General features: G+C 43.6%; 1 protein-coding gene across 1 annotated transcript in view; it reads right to left on the reverse strand.

The window, feature by feature from the left end:
* Positions 1-382: 382 nt before the first annotated feature.
* The window catches only part of WLS (Wnt ligand secretion mediator), a 98,189-nt gene continuing 84,293 nt past the window's right edge, over positions 383-14,278 (reverse strand). The window contains exons 11-12 of the mRNA XM_087820510.1: positions 11,086-11,239; positions 383-1,274 (exon numbers count right to left, since the gene is read on the reverse strand). Coding sequence (XP_087676636.1) covers positions 1,165-1,274; positions 11,086-11,239 — 264 coding nt within the window. The 3' untranslated portion in view covers positions 383-1,164. The remainder of the gene's footprint in view (positions 1,275-11,085; positions 11,240-14,278) is intronic.

Below are 14,278 nucleotides of genomic sequence, written 5' to 3' on the forward strand. Positions count from 1 at the left end.
TCCAGGGCTCTTTCTCTTTGCTATATGCCATGTTGCCTCTCCAGCCACAGAGTTAAAATACAATCAAACAGGCTGTTTGTGGAAGTGGGAATAAGCTGCGTGGGGGGTGGGGTGGTGATCTGCTTCTAAATCATGTAACAATTTTCTCCACCCTTGTGGCCACACAGGACAGCTAGGGAGGTTAACCACCCAGTACAAAAAGGGCTACCCTATTTCCAGAAATAGATACTGCCCCCAAACATTGTGATTTGATGGCAAAATATTTTAATTTCTCATAAAGCTATTTCCCCTGCCCACTCCCCACCCCATGGACGGACACGGAGGAGAATCTGTGTGCGTATGTCCTGGCTGAGCAGGAGGATGGTGTGTGCATGTACAGATATGCAAATACATACAGGTTTATTTAAATGGTCCGATCTACACTTCTGGAGGCTGATTGAAACATCTTATCAAAAGGAAACATGTTTTAAGCAAGAGGTTAAAAAAGCTTTTCAGACCCAACCCACATCCAACAGATCGGTTAGTATTGGATACACAGATTTGGTTCCAAAGCTGAAATGCCCCTGGGGTAATAGACCGTTTCATGAAATTCAGTTATTTTATAGTATGTCATAAAAAATAGGGACACAGATCTACCGACAACTTAAATATTAACTCGACAGGCTACTCTGTGATATAAATAGGAGAGAAAAATGGCCATGAACTAGGAGTGAGAAACTATGACACCAGCCTCTCTTGGACTGCAAAGGATGTTAAAAATCTATCCTAGAATCTAAAACAGGAAAAAGAGTAAAATATTCCACTCCACATAGACCCCATCTGGCCTGAATCATCCCCCAAGGAGTATACCCCCAACACATGAGGTTTACTAACCACCTGCTACAGATGTTACTACGTCACTAATTAACAATGATCACAGAAAATGTGTCATACCAGAGGTTTTGTTATCATACACAACGCATTAGTGGCTGCGGGAATCTTCCCCCAAGAGCTGTGGTCAGAAGGCAAAGTGACAACGTCCACGCCGCTGGTCCAAGACACCACAGCTAAGACACACGAGCACTGGAGCATTCGTTTGCACAGTGAGCTCTCTCGGGCACGCTTGGCACTCTAGGGAGAAGGGCTGGGACGTGGGGGACAGTCCCAGCCAGGTGCTAGAGCCATCTACTCGTGGGCCTCCTTGCGGGTCAATTTGTAGATCTCGGTGGGTCCGTCCACGTGGGTGATCGTGGTGGTGAGCTGGAGTTCTTCCCCACTGTGCACCCTCAGATCGCCTGAAACAGGGGTTTGGGGGTTAGACGTGTTCAGGGAGACAGAAGAAAGCTGGTTCACCTCAGAACCCACTGCCCAGTGCCGGCCCCCTTCCACATTGAGCTGATAGAGAAAACCTGGGCACAAACACCTAGGGCTCACGCCCAACCTTTTCACTCAGACCTTGCAGTAATTTCATCCACTTTTGTCTCCCACAGAAGAGATATTAATGAGAGATGAGTCAGCCTACTGCTTATATAATTTGTAGTCATTACTAACATTTAATGAGAGCTTACTTGGGGCCTGACGCTATTCTCGATGCTTTATACTTGATCGTATTTATCCTCAAAGAGCCCTCCAAGCTGATCGTGCCAGCTTTACAGACGAGGAAACTGGGGTGGAAGTAAGGTGACTGCCCCAGGTGACCGAAAAGATACACAACACCAGGAGCCAGGCGGAGGGAGGAAAGCAAGTGTTGTGAACTAAGCCAGCACCACTCGCCTCCCCCAGGAGCCAGGCGGAGGGAGGAAAGCAAGTGTTGTGAACTAAGCCAGCACCACTCGCCTCCCCCAGGAGCCAGGCGGAGGGAGGAAAGCAAGTGTTGTGAACTAAGCCAGCACCACTCGCCTCCCCTGAGAGGGGAGGGCAGGCTCGTACGCCCTTGCTGTGAATAATTTACAAAGTGGCTATGCCATGTGCAGCCGAACAAGACCTGCCTATCCCAAAAGATTGGGCAGGGTACGACCTATAATACAATTAGGAGTTTTACCAGAAATGCACTCTGAATTCTCTGTCCCCAGGAATCTGCACACACCAGTGTTTTGGTCATCTCAAGCAGTGGCCCTGTAGGGTGCTTGGTCAAAGCTACTTCTGAATTTGCATATCTGGGCAAGCCATCAAAAGTTCAAAGCCAGTTTCAAGATCTGCCTGTCTGAGAGTCATCGACATTTCAAAGAATCCTGACCACCCCAGTCAACCTATTAGCACCTCCAAGTGTTTACTTAAGGAATCCCTTTCAGTTGATGACTTCTTAGAAATAGGTACTAGAATGTAATTTTCTTCAGGTTTTTATCCAAAGATGTCAATTCTTGAAGCTTAAAACATGACTCCAATTAGCAGGCCCTAGAAAATGTATCTGATCCTACAGATCATTTGCAGAAACAGCCAGAATTACTTTGGCTTCTTTATTTAACGTTATATTGTGTGCCTGACTCTGTTCTAAACACTTCTTTTAGGCTATGCTGACTCTTTGTAAATATTTATTCAAATTTCCAACAGCCAATGAGACTGCTAGCAAAGCATAAATTTGCATGCCATGTGTTACAGTCATAAATACATATATACAATAATTTGGATAAATTGTTCAGGATGTTAATTTTGCTTTTTGTATCTGATGAAAGAGAATTTATAGCACACAAGAGCGGTACACTGATAGTAAGGAGAACTGTTATATATGAGTATTTACCATATACACCATAGGGGCTTAGCATGCCCTGTATTTCCTTATAAGATGTGAAGACACTGAGGCTCAGATCAGCAATTCATTTCTCTAATGTGCTGCAGCTTGCTCCCAGCAGAGCCGGGATGAGGAATGGGATCTATGCACCACTGGCTGGCAGAATCTCTGCTTCATGTGTGGTTCTACTGTACCTTGAAGGCCAACTGTTCCCCTTAGGGAGTGGGTGTGGGACTATGGCAGTAACATGGCAGGAGTGGGGATTCCTCCATTTGTCTGCAAATTCCATGGGCCCCCGCTCCTGCCAAGGTCTTGCTCCATCCGTTCCCCCTCTCTCGGCTCCTGCCATACAGAGCACAAACACGCTCAAAGCCTCTTCCCTTTCAAGACCAAAACAACCCTTCCAAAAATGTGATGTTTTTTACTGAGGGGGGAAGGGAAGAATGAAAGGAAAAATAATAAATTAAGGAAGTTGAAAGAATTCTTCAGTTTGGAATAAGTCTCTTTCTCTGGTTATAATACCAATTCATCTCAGCTAATTACCAGTAAGATAAAGGCTTGTTTCTTTCTAACCACTGTGAAATGAGGCCAATCTCTGGCATGAGATTTAATCTCAGAGGACTACTGATGAGTCCATATTCTTGGTGTCATGGCCACAGGTCCGTAACTGCTGCTTAATTCTCACTGACTGAAATGCATACTAGGGGCCCAGAAACCTCCATAAACAGAACTATAATGACATAATAAGCACAGCTTTTAAAGCTTTTTAAAAACGACAATTATTTGTGTATCTGCGACTATTTTAGTAAAAAGAAGGGTAATTCTAAGATTGTTTCACAAAATCTGGAAGAGACCAATGGTCTTCTAATATTAATAAGGGCTACCTAATTCTTTCCTCATAACCATTCAGACAAGTTAACACCCCATTACCCAGCTATGGAAGCCAGGGAGGTCCCACTCCATGAGTTCATATTTGTTTCTTGAGGTCATACACAGTATATCCTGGAGTCAGGGTTCCAAACCAGCTGTGTCTACCTCCAAAGCTGCGGCTGTTTCTGTAACATTTTTTTTTTTTTAATATATATATCTATATTGATTTCAGAGAGAGGGAGGGAGAGGGAGAGGGACAGAGAGATAGAAATGTCAGTGATGAGAGAGTCACTGATCGGCTGCCTCCCGCAGACCCCTGACTGGGGATCCAGCCTGCAACCCAGGCATGTGCCCTGACCAGGAATCGAACCTAGATCTCCTGGATCCCAGGCCGATGGTCAACCGCTGAGCCACGCCTGGCTGGGCTCTGTAACATTCTTGACTCCATTCTTTGCTGTGGAATTTTTTTCTAGTTCCACACCGACCTCCTTCCTATTCACCTTCAAAGCTAAGCCCAGATGATAACTATAATGAAGTCACTGGGTCACAGCAGAATGACAAAATCAAGGAGAGTGTAGTATTTGTAAAGCAAAGTTATTTCCATACAAATGACTGTTGTTTACTCCTACATTTTGGGTGTTAATAAAATAGCGGATGGTAGGTCTCAAAATTCTTTTTTCTTTTCTAAAGAATGTGAATACCTAGCACAGGATCTGGGATAGTAAGTGCTCATTAAAACACCCACCAAGATTTGTCTGGTACAGGCCAGTCTAGCTCCTCCCTGCTATACTCCGCAGGGCAAGGTCCAGTCCAATGTCCCAGTACTGGTTTTCCTCACTGGGGTTTAGGGACAATCTCTCATCTAGAAAGCAGGTGTGCCTTGGGATGATTCTGCTTTTGTGATTCCTTCTGGGGGATGGGGCAGAGTGGCCTTCGTGGGACAGGGTTCAGTAATTCTGGGTCCAGGAGTCTCTCAATTCCTTTCAACCATCAAGGTAGTCTATACCAGGCTTGGGGTGAGGCATTTCCCACCCACCTCCACAGTACCTCCAGACACCCAGTGCTAGGTGACTGCAAGGAGGGGGGGGCACAATGAAGCCTAGAAACTTCCAGTGAAATCTTAGTGTTGTGCGCTGAATTGTAATCCCCACACCATAATCACTTGTTGAAGTCCTAATTCTCAATACTGCAGAATGTGATTGTATTTGAGATAGGATCTTTAAAGAGGTAAAAATTATGTTAATGTGAGGTATTAGGATAGGCCCTAATCCAATATAACCATTGTCTTTTTAAGAAGAGGAGATTAGGATAGAGATACACACAGAGGGAAGACCCTGCGAAGACACATGGAGAAGACAGCCATCTATAAGCCAAGAAGAGAAGCCTCAGGAGAAACTAGTCCTGCTGATACATTGATCTTGGACTTCTAGCCCCCAGAATTGTGAGAAAATGTCTGTTATTTAGCTTGTTGTATTTGTTATAGCAGCCCTACCCAACTAATACCTTTGGGAAGCAAAAATGTCTTCTCAAGAAGATGACTGAAGTGCCTCTTATCAGAGTGGGGTGATAGTAATTCTAAGACTCAGAAAATGTGATTTTAGGTGCCTGGGCAAGGAAAGATCAGGCCACTGTTAGGATAGCAGTTCTGGGAGAGGAAGGGGCAGAAACTGCCCGACTACGAAAAGCAGAAAAGGAGGTGCGAGGCTGATGATGGCCTGACTGTCACCTCTTTCCCATCTTCATTAGGGAGTGGAAAAGACTGAGTCCCACCCTGGTGGGAAGACCAATTCCATTGCAGACATCAAGGAGAAGCCAGGCTGGCCATGGGTGAGTCATCTAACAGGCAACCAAGGAAAGACCTCAATAAAAGGCAGCCACTGTCAAAGCCTCATGACTCAAACCAAACATTTATTGAGGCAATGAAAGCCAAAGCCGCCTTTCCTGTGAAACCAGCAGCATGAGACCTTAGAAGCCTCTGGAAGTAAAACGGTCACAGCGTGGTAGCCGGCTACCAAGACACGGGCCCCGGGCTGCTGCCGTGGCTTCCGGCAGGATGAGTGTGCCAGACAGAAGACACTTATTGGGAGTAGAAACAGAAAGGAAGCAGCTGGCAATTAGAGCATCTCCTGTTCCCTTCGTCACCATCACCCAGTCAGGAATTCCGGGTCTTGCTTTTTTTTAAAAAAAAACTTCTGACAAGAATTTTCTAGATGAAAGAACACAAAAATGAAAGCTATTATCAAGAACTGTCTGACTTTGTAAGCAGTACCAACTTTTTCCTCCCTGGGAATTGGTGACTGTGGGGTTTGGACGGTTGGTCATGCGCATGGGGCCTTGACGTCCGCCACCCTGGGGGACAGTGGCCTCCCTCGGCTCGAGGGGCTGCCCAGCATCAGCTGAAATTCATTTCTGCCTGGGAAGACATCCAGAACGGTTCACAAATTGGTATGGAAACAGGTAAAAAGAACAACTTTAATGAAAAGGCCACAAGAGCAGAGCAGAAAACGTGCATGGTCCTTGCAAGAAAGAAGCCTAAAAAAATCTTTGTTATAGTAAAAAACAAATAATATGCATGCTTGTGCATAAAAGATTACATAGCTCTATCCAGTCTGGCTCAGTGGGTAGAGCGGCAGCCCGCAGACTGAAGGGTCCTGGGCATGATTCCGGCCAAGGGCATGTACCTCGGTTGCCGGCTTGATCCCCGGCCCTGGTTGGGGAGCGTGCGGGAGGCAGCCAATCATGTGTCTTTCTCTTTCTTTCTCTCTCTCTGAAAAGCAATGGAAAAAATATCCTCAGGGAAGGATTAAAAAAAAAAAAGGTTACATAAACATGCACATATACAAAGGAACATGGACATATATGTAAAGTGACGTGTGTGGATGTGATACCACGGCTGTGGCTGCAGTAAGTCAATTAACAAGAAGGAAGCCAGAGCTACACATCCCCGCAGCGCCAGTCAGTCGCTGAAAACGTGAGGCTGTCCTGCCACACCCCCTGCTTCAGGAGGCGGCTGAGGAAGTCTTGTCTCCCATCCCAACTTCTAGCTCCGTAATAAAGACTGTGTCTTTGTCACTGCTTTGGGCTTTACATCGCTCCACCTTATCAAACCTAGCACAGTGAAAAGAACTGAGGTGCTCAGAGGTTCATTTCTTTCTCTTTTTTCAATCCTCACCCAAGGATAAGCTCAGTGATCTTTTTTAGGCAGAGAGAGGGAGGGCGGGAGGGAGGGAGGGAGAAGCATGGATGTGAGAGAGAACATCAATTGGTTGCCCTCCGCACCTGACCGGGAATTGAACCCTTGATCTTTCAGTATACAGGATGATACTCCAACTGAGCCACACTGGCCAAGGCTCAGTGATCCATTTCTAAGAGTCACTTTCTGATCCACACCATTAAAGACAAAACAAATATATGAGAGAAAATGCTCTTTGGAAACTGACCCCCTCTCTTGAAGCTGCTGTCTGCTTTGTTTCTCTCTGTCCATTGCTTGACCAAGAGCAAAAGTCTATCCTCTCTGCTCCCACTCCCTTCCTACCCACTTCCTCTTGGCATCTTAAGACACTTCTTGGCATCTTTCTCCATCTCCCAAACAAAGCAACACTTCTCAATGGTCTTTTCTTTTGCAGAGGTCTATCTTTTTCCAGGGGTCTTTCCAGGATCCATCTCACAAAGGCAAGAAACACGACACACCTGTGATTCATTCTCCATTGCAAGAGATCTGAATTTTTGGCTCTGGACCTTAAAAGCAAGAGGTCGGGGGAGGAGTCAAAGCCAATTTAAAAATAAAAACTTTCCAAGAGAAAGGAAAAGGAGCATGAAAAAGCTGGGGGTGAGGGAGAAGAAATGCCATCCAAAGGATTTAAAACTACAGTATATCACCCTAAGTGTTCATTTTCTAGGATTCCATATAATATTCCAAACTAGCTCTTTCTGAGGAGCTCCAAAATCTTGGCAAATACATCATAATTCCTAGGATACATTGTGTGGTTTGGCGGCAGATGAAGAGATGCAAGAGCCCTTCCAAATGCACAGGCCACAGCACCATGTGGGAACAGGGCACAGCTAGCTGCCAGGGGCTCATGGGCTGCTCTCAAGTCACAGTTGATCATGTCACTACCACAGACCTGCTAAATCATGTGACTTTTGTATTTAGGATCAGAACAGGGTCCCCAAAGTGCCTGCCCACTAAACTGCTTGGAAAATGTTTTTCAACAGGGGCCCTATTGGCATTAGGGCCAGGACAGTTCTTTACTACAAAGGACTGTCAGGCTCAATGCAGGATATTTAACATGCCTAGAATCTGGCATGTCCCAGTCATAGTGACAACCTAAAACAGCCACGAACATTTCCAAATACCACTTGGTAAAAGATTCAGGGGAGGTGACCCCCTCTTGAGAACTAGCTTTTTTTAAATTGATTTGAGAGAGAGAGAGAGAGAGAGAGATGTGTTGTCCCACTTATTTCATTCATTGGTTGATTCTTGAATGTGCCCTGACCAGGGATCAAACTCACAACCTTGGCGTATCAGGATGATGCTCTAACCAACTGAGCTACCCAGCCAGGGCTGCGAAATAGCTTTTGAGTTTTCTTTGAAATTGCGGTTCAAGCTGTCTTCAACAACTAAAAATAAGATGGGAAATAGATCAAGTGCTATTCTCATTTGCAAGGTTTCAAGCCTAGGAGGGTAGTGGTTGTGCAGGAAAAGAAGTCCTCATGGGAGCTGCCTAACCCCTGGCTGCAACTCAAGCATCTGGCCCAATAGGGTGGTAGGCAGTCATCCTGTCTCTGCAGGGTTGGCTACAGCTCCGGCCTCCCATGTGCCCGAAAGTGCTGGAGCTGGGAAAATTCTCACCAGTGTTTGGAAACCCCTTACCTGTGACAGAATCACTCCCTGGGCTGCCACTTTATGACAGGAGGTGCTCTTCTGCCCCTTCCCTGCTATCAGGAAGAAAGAAAACCACAGAATTTCATGGTTCCATAAGACTCTAGGAGATCACTTACAATTGGGAGAAATGATACACAGAGAAGTTGCGCAGTTTGCCAACAGTCTTATAGCAAAAACAGCCAGAATAGTTTGTGTACATGAAGTGCTGTAGCACAGGTCAGAACTCAATAATTACTACCCATTAGAATGATTATTCCAACATCCCGGGAAGTCCAGCAATTGCTTTATGTGAAATTTCCCTGGAAGGCAGGAGCTCCATCTTTTGGATTCCTGCTTAATATTCTCAAGTGAAGAACAGGTCCATGTGGTTTCTGTCAAAGTCCAACAGGATGACCATGAAATGAAATCAAGATTCTTGTTCACAAGCCCAGAATCTCTTCCTGCTGATGTGATGGAGGCCCACGAGAGGCTGCATGCTTCCATATTCCATGCATATAGTAGAACACTGAGTGCTAGCAGTGGAAAGGAAGCAGTGGGAAATGAAGGCTGCTCAGCTCACAAACTTTCTAGAGGAAGTCAATCAAACCCAGAGTTGGGCAGCTGGGCAGGTAAGCCAAAAGATACTGATGAACAAAATAGAACCGGAGGCATGGATACATGAAACAGACTGATGGATGTCAGAGGGGAGGCAGGTGAGAGGGTCTGGATAAAAGAAGGTGAAGATATTAGTCAAAGAACATATATGCGTAGCCCATGGACACAGCAGTGTGGTGAAGGCAGGGGGATGGGGCAGGAGCTGGGTGGAGGTGAACAAAGAGGGGGAAAATGAGGGATATCTATAATAGTGTCAACAATTAAAAAACACACGTCTTTATTCTTGCCCAGGAACCACGGCCAAAGGTAAAGCTGATACCGAGTGTGACAAGTGAGGAGTGGGAAGGAAGGACGGCCTGATGTCTAGGATGCTCTTGCACAGAAATAGCAGGTCTAGTGCCGGAGACAAATGATGGTTGAGAACATTCCTCTACTGCTGACCCTCAGCACAGATGCCTCCTCTCCCTGCTCCATTTCTCAGGTCATCACCCACCTCCTTTTACCCTGCTTTCAAGATCACTCATCTGTGAAATATGAAAGCTAATCTAGAACTCATTTCTAAAGCATTAATTCACTCAACATTTTCAAAGCACCCTTAAGAACCAGTCCTTGCCCTTAAGGAGTTAGTGTTCCAACAGGAGAGAGAAGGGACAGGCAAACTCATCCACATCTGCACAGTGAGTGTCATGTGACAGGTGTAATCTTGTTCCCCCAGGCCTATCCCTTAGGATACTAGTTCCAACTGCCTAGAAAAAGGGTTCCAGGACCAAGTGATTTAATAATTTGAGGAAATGCTGTTACCCTCACCCATTTTAAATGACTTACAGTACATATTAATGTGCTAAAGGCATTAAGATGTCTTTTAGTAAAAACCCCATTGATGCTGATTAAAAACCCAATGATTATCAAACTTATTTGACTACTCAAACCTATTAACATCCCATGGCAATAATACTCTACTGAATGCAACTTGCTGAATTCCAACTGGTGTGATCAGAAAAAGGTTTCAAGAAAGAAGAAGCACTTTGAATGAGCCTAAAAGATGAGTAGGGTTTTATCATGTCCAGATGGAAGCAGGATAGGAATCTATTCATTCACCACACACTCGCTGAGCACTTCCTATGAGCAAGGCCAACACTTGGTGACACGGTGGACAGGTAGACCTTGAACCCTAGTCTCTGCTCTGGGGCAGAGTGAAGGGCACTGGCTCTGATTTGAGAAAGAACATCTTATATTTGGGGGATAGCAAGTATGTGGCTAGGGTAAAGCAGGTGTGAAAGACATGAAAGAATAGGGTGGAGCCAAACAGTATAGAATCAAGTATCCAAAGAAAAAGGAGCCATCAGAACAGATGTTTACCAGGCCACCAATTCCAAGTTAACAGCTCTGTCATACGCAGTGATATTCATTTCTTTCTGTCACAGCTGGTAGAGAACCCCAGGCAAGCCCTTTCCTTCTCTGGGCTTCAGTTTCCTTATCTATAAAATAACCAGACTGGCTCAGTTCTCTAAGGCTCCTTGCAGCAGCATCTGAGACAATAATAACAGCACTTAAGGAGAGAAAGGCTGTGGGGACTGGAGAATAGCTATTGGTTTGGACACATGTCAAAAGCCTTGAAGAAAAAATGAACAGGAGAAAAATGAACTCTCAGGGCCTGGGCCCACTCCATCTGGTATCTTAGGATTGTGCTTCTCAAACTAGAAGAATGAATGTGGTATACCTTTCAACAGTAAATTCTGCTAAATAAATTGAGGAAAGCAAATTTAATTTTTGTACTAAAACTGGGACATGTTTTAGACTAGAATATAATATTCCCAATGTATTTTAAATATTTTTTTTAAATGAGGATTTAAATAAGTGTCTGCCTTATGCTGGCTTTTTGTGTTATGGTTCCAGGATCCTTAGGATGCTCATTCACACTCGGAGGGAAAGTTTGACTGGGAAACGCAGAGCCTTTGCTAGTTAGGTCTTGTAGAGACAGAAGCCTACTTATCCTAAATAAAGCTATACTAAAGAGACTGGAACTCACCATTAGACTGGTCATCCCCATAGTTCTTATGGGACGGTGCATACAAGAACATCAAAGCAAAGACATACAGGTTCCACATCCCATAGATGCCTGTGAAAAAGGCGCTGTTCACTTGGACTGTGACACCACCCCACTTCCAATGGCCTTCGGTCACCTGTGGAGAAAAGACAGTGACATTGAATTAGAGCCAAGAAGAAACACAACACCAACACAGGAACCAACCAACACAAAAACCAAGTCTCTTCTACATATGGGAAAAGTGAAGGGCCACAGAATACTCCATTTGTCAATCTGAATCATACTAGTATGAATAAATTAATTAAGGGCTTACTATACCTGTCAGGCACAAAGTCACTCACAAAAGTAATTATGAGCTTTCATGTGCTTTACAATTCTGCAGGAATGTTTTGAGGCTGTTTTTGTCTATATTAATGACTTGGTAATTGTTTTAAGAGTGTCTGATGACATATGGATTAAGCTAAGAACTGTCACCAGAACTGTTGAGGTGAATGACTAGTAATTTGTGCCAGCTCTGAGATCAATGAAATGATTTTGACCACTTCTGCTTGCTACAGGAAATCTTATATGGGAATAAAAGAAAGTATTGGACGTATGTTCCCATGATAGCTTCATGAGGTGGGGTTATAAAAGCCATCCCTAGGAGCCCCTTCTCCTAGGACCTAAAAATGTAAGACTGCAAGCTATATCTGAATATTAATGGCTAACAAACAGGTTGATTTCGCCTCCTGTTTTTGAGGCAGTGGGTTTATATTTATTTTGTACCCTCTTTATAACTCATAATCCACTAGGGCCCCAGGCATAGTACAGCTAGCTGTAAGCACAGGTATTTCTTTCAGAAAGACCTGGAGTGTCAGTTAACCAACCCGATTAAGTGCTTACAGACTTACCAGTTTTAAATTGCCATTGGTGGTACCAAATTTTTTCATTTCTGTGATTTATAAACAAACCACCACCATGAACTCTTATTTATCTTGGAAAATAATTCACTTTATATGACATGCTGAGGAAGGTTTTTGGCAAAGAAGGGTTTCATAACCATTACTGATTTTATAGCAATGCACCAACATTCAAGCTAATAGTTAGGACTTACTTTATAGAAATGTCTCCAAATGTCATTCTTCTTATTTTTAAGTACAGAATAGCCTAACTTTATAAAAATCACAGTACTTAGAGCATACCTAAGATGAGTTTTTAATGTATATAATGAAAGGGGAGAGGAAGTCTTAAGATGGTTCCTGGAAATACATGTACCTGCTGTCCTTGCAAAGGGAACTGCTCTCTGTGTGATTAAAGAGGGGCAGCTAGGCTGGGAGAAGCACCGGAAAAACAGAGTCAGACAGTTCTTATTTTCTTCTACTCTATTAAGATAGTGGACCTGTAAGAGACCCTGCTTCCTGTGACATAAGCTAGAAATTCTCAGGATTGACAATTTTGCTGAAGTTGATTCTTGCTGGGAGTGAAATGATGGGTCTTTCGTGCCTGGTACACATGGTGCTCAACAGGCAAATTTGTTGAATAAATAGGGGCAAAAGTACAGGGATGTGCAGGAAGGCCAGTGCAAATACACAGAAAGGGGGGATAGAAACAGTCATGCTTAGGAAATATCTGACTGGAGAGTCAAAAGAAAATATCGCAGTCTAGAGCAAATCACAATAATTGTACTTAAACGTAAGAGGTCAATCAGTAATAAGTGTTATTTCATTTAAATATTTCTGTCTCGTGTATTCCTTTATTATCAATGAAAACAAGTAGTTAACAGGTATTAGCAAAGCTAAGATTTTTTAAAATAATAGCAAGGATAATAAATAAGAGTTAACATTTATTCAATGCTAGTGGTTTGTCAGGTGTTACACTAAGCATTTTCCATGGATGGTATTATTTAGTTTCAATAACAAACCTATGAGGTAGGTAGGTAACATTTCCACTCAACGCATGGATAAACTATGACACAGAGGATTTTGCCCAAGACTCGTCAGCCAGAAAGCCATAGCTCTGGCTCCAAAAGAAGGTATACTTAGCCATTATAAACACAGAGTAGAAATATTATCTTAAACGGGGTTGAGTTTCTATTTACTTCAATTTTTTAATATTTTAAAATTTATCTTTATTGTTAAAAGTATTACAGATGTCCTCCGTCCTGCCCACCCTCCACAGGCCTTCACTACACTATTATCCATGTCCGTGGGTTAGGCATATATGCATATAAATTCTTTGGTTAATCTCTTCCCACCCCCCTTCCCTCTGAGATTCCTTAAACAGGAGTGGGTCTCTTAAGTTAAATTATGAGGCAACTATTTATTGTATAAGGTCAAATTTCTTTTGAAAATTCACTTAAATGACCATGATGCACACTGTTAATATACACACATGTTTATTTATTCAAGTCTGTATAGTAATATATATACACTATATATTCTAGATATAATGCATGGTATATAATAAACTGGATATATATGCAAAATACAATTTTACAGTAGAACCACTCAAATGAGATGTTCATACTCTGAGGGGCACAGAGGACTGAGACTGAGGAAATAGCATTTTCATGCCAACCTCTCATGTTTGCTTTGAGACACATGCACATCGTTTATTTCTATTTTTAAATGTATCTTTATTGACTTCAGAGAGAGGAAAGGAGAGGGAGAGAGAGAAAGAAACATCAATGATGAGAGAGTCATTGGGGATCGAGCCCGCAACCCGGGCATGTGCCCTGACTGGGAATCGAACCCCGATCGCCTGGATCCTAGGTCGACGCTCAACCGCTGAGCCACGCCCTGCCAGGCACATGCACATCTTTGAGATAAAGTTGCAGAATTATCTATACTACTTAATTTGTAATCTCTAAATGTATTGTTTGCTGCAGAGGGCAAAGAATTGAATTTGCATAAATAAACTGTATACAGTGTCACTCTGCTCTAGGAGACTTGATTGTGCTTCCCCTCTCCTCTCTCAATTATTCATGCCCGAGCCAGCCTGAGCTCTGAGCACATTCCCACCAATATGTACTACAATCAGCAGCCTCTACAGAGCAGGCCTTGTAAATCCAAAATCTCATTAACGCCAAGGCAGAGAGGTGACAGTCACCCTGTTTTAACTTTCAGAGAGAAAAATCAGGTAGCTCCAACCCCCCCACCCCCCCAAAAAGAAAATCATCTCCCCTCTGTATACATCT

Source organism: Miniopterus natalensis, chromosome 9 (assembly GCF_054644295.1).
Source record: "Miniopterus natalensis isolate mMinNat1 chromosome 9, mMinNat1.hap1, whole genome shotgun sequence".
Lineage (NCBI taxonomy): Eukaryota > Metazoa > Chordata > Mammalia > Chiroptera > Miniopteridae > Miniopterus > Miniopterus natalensis.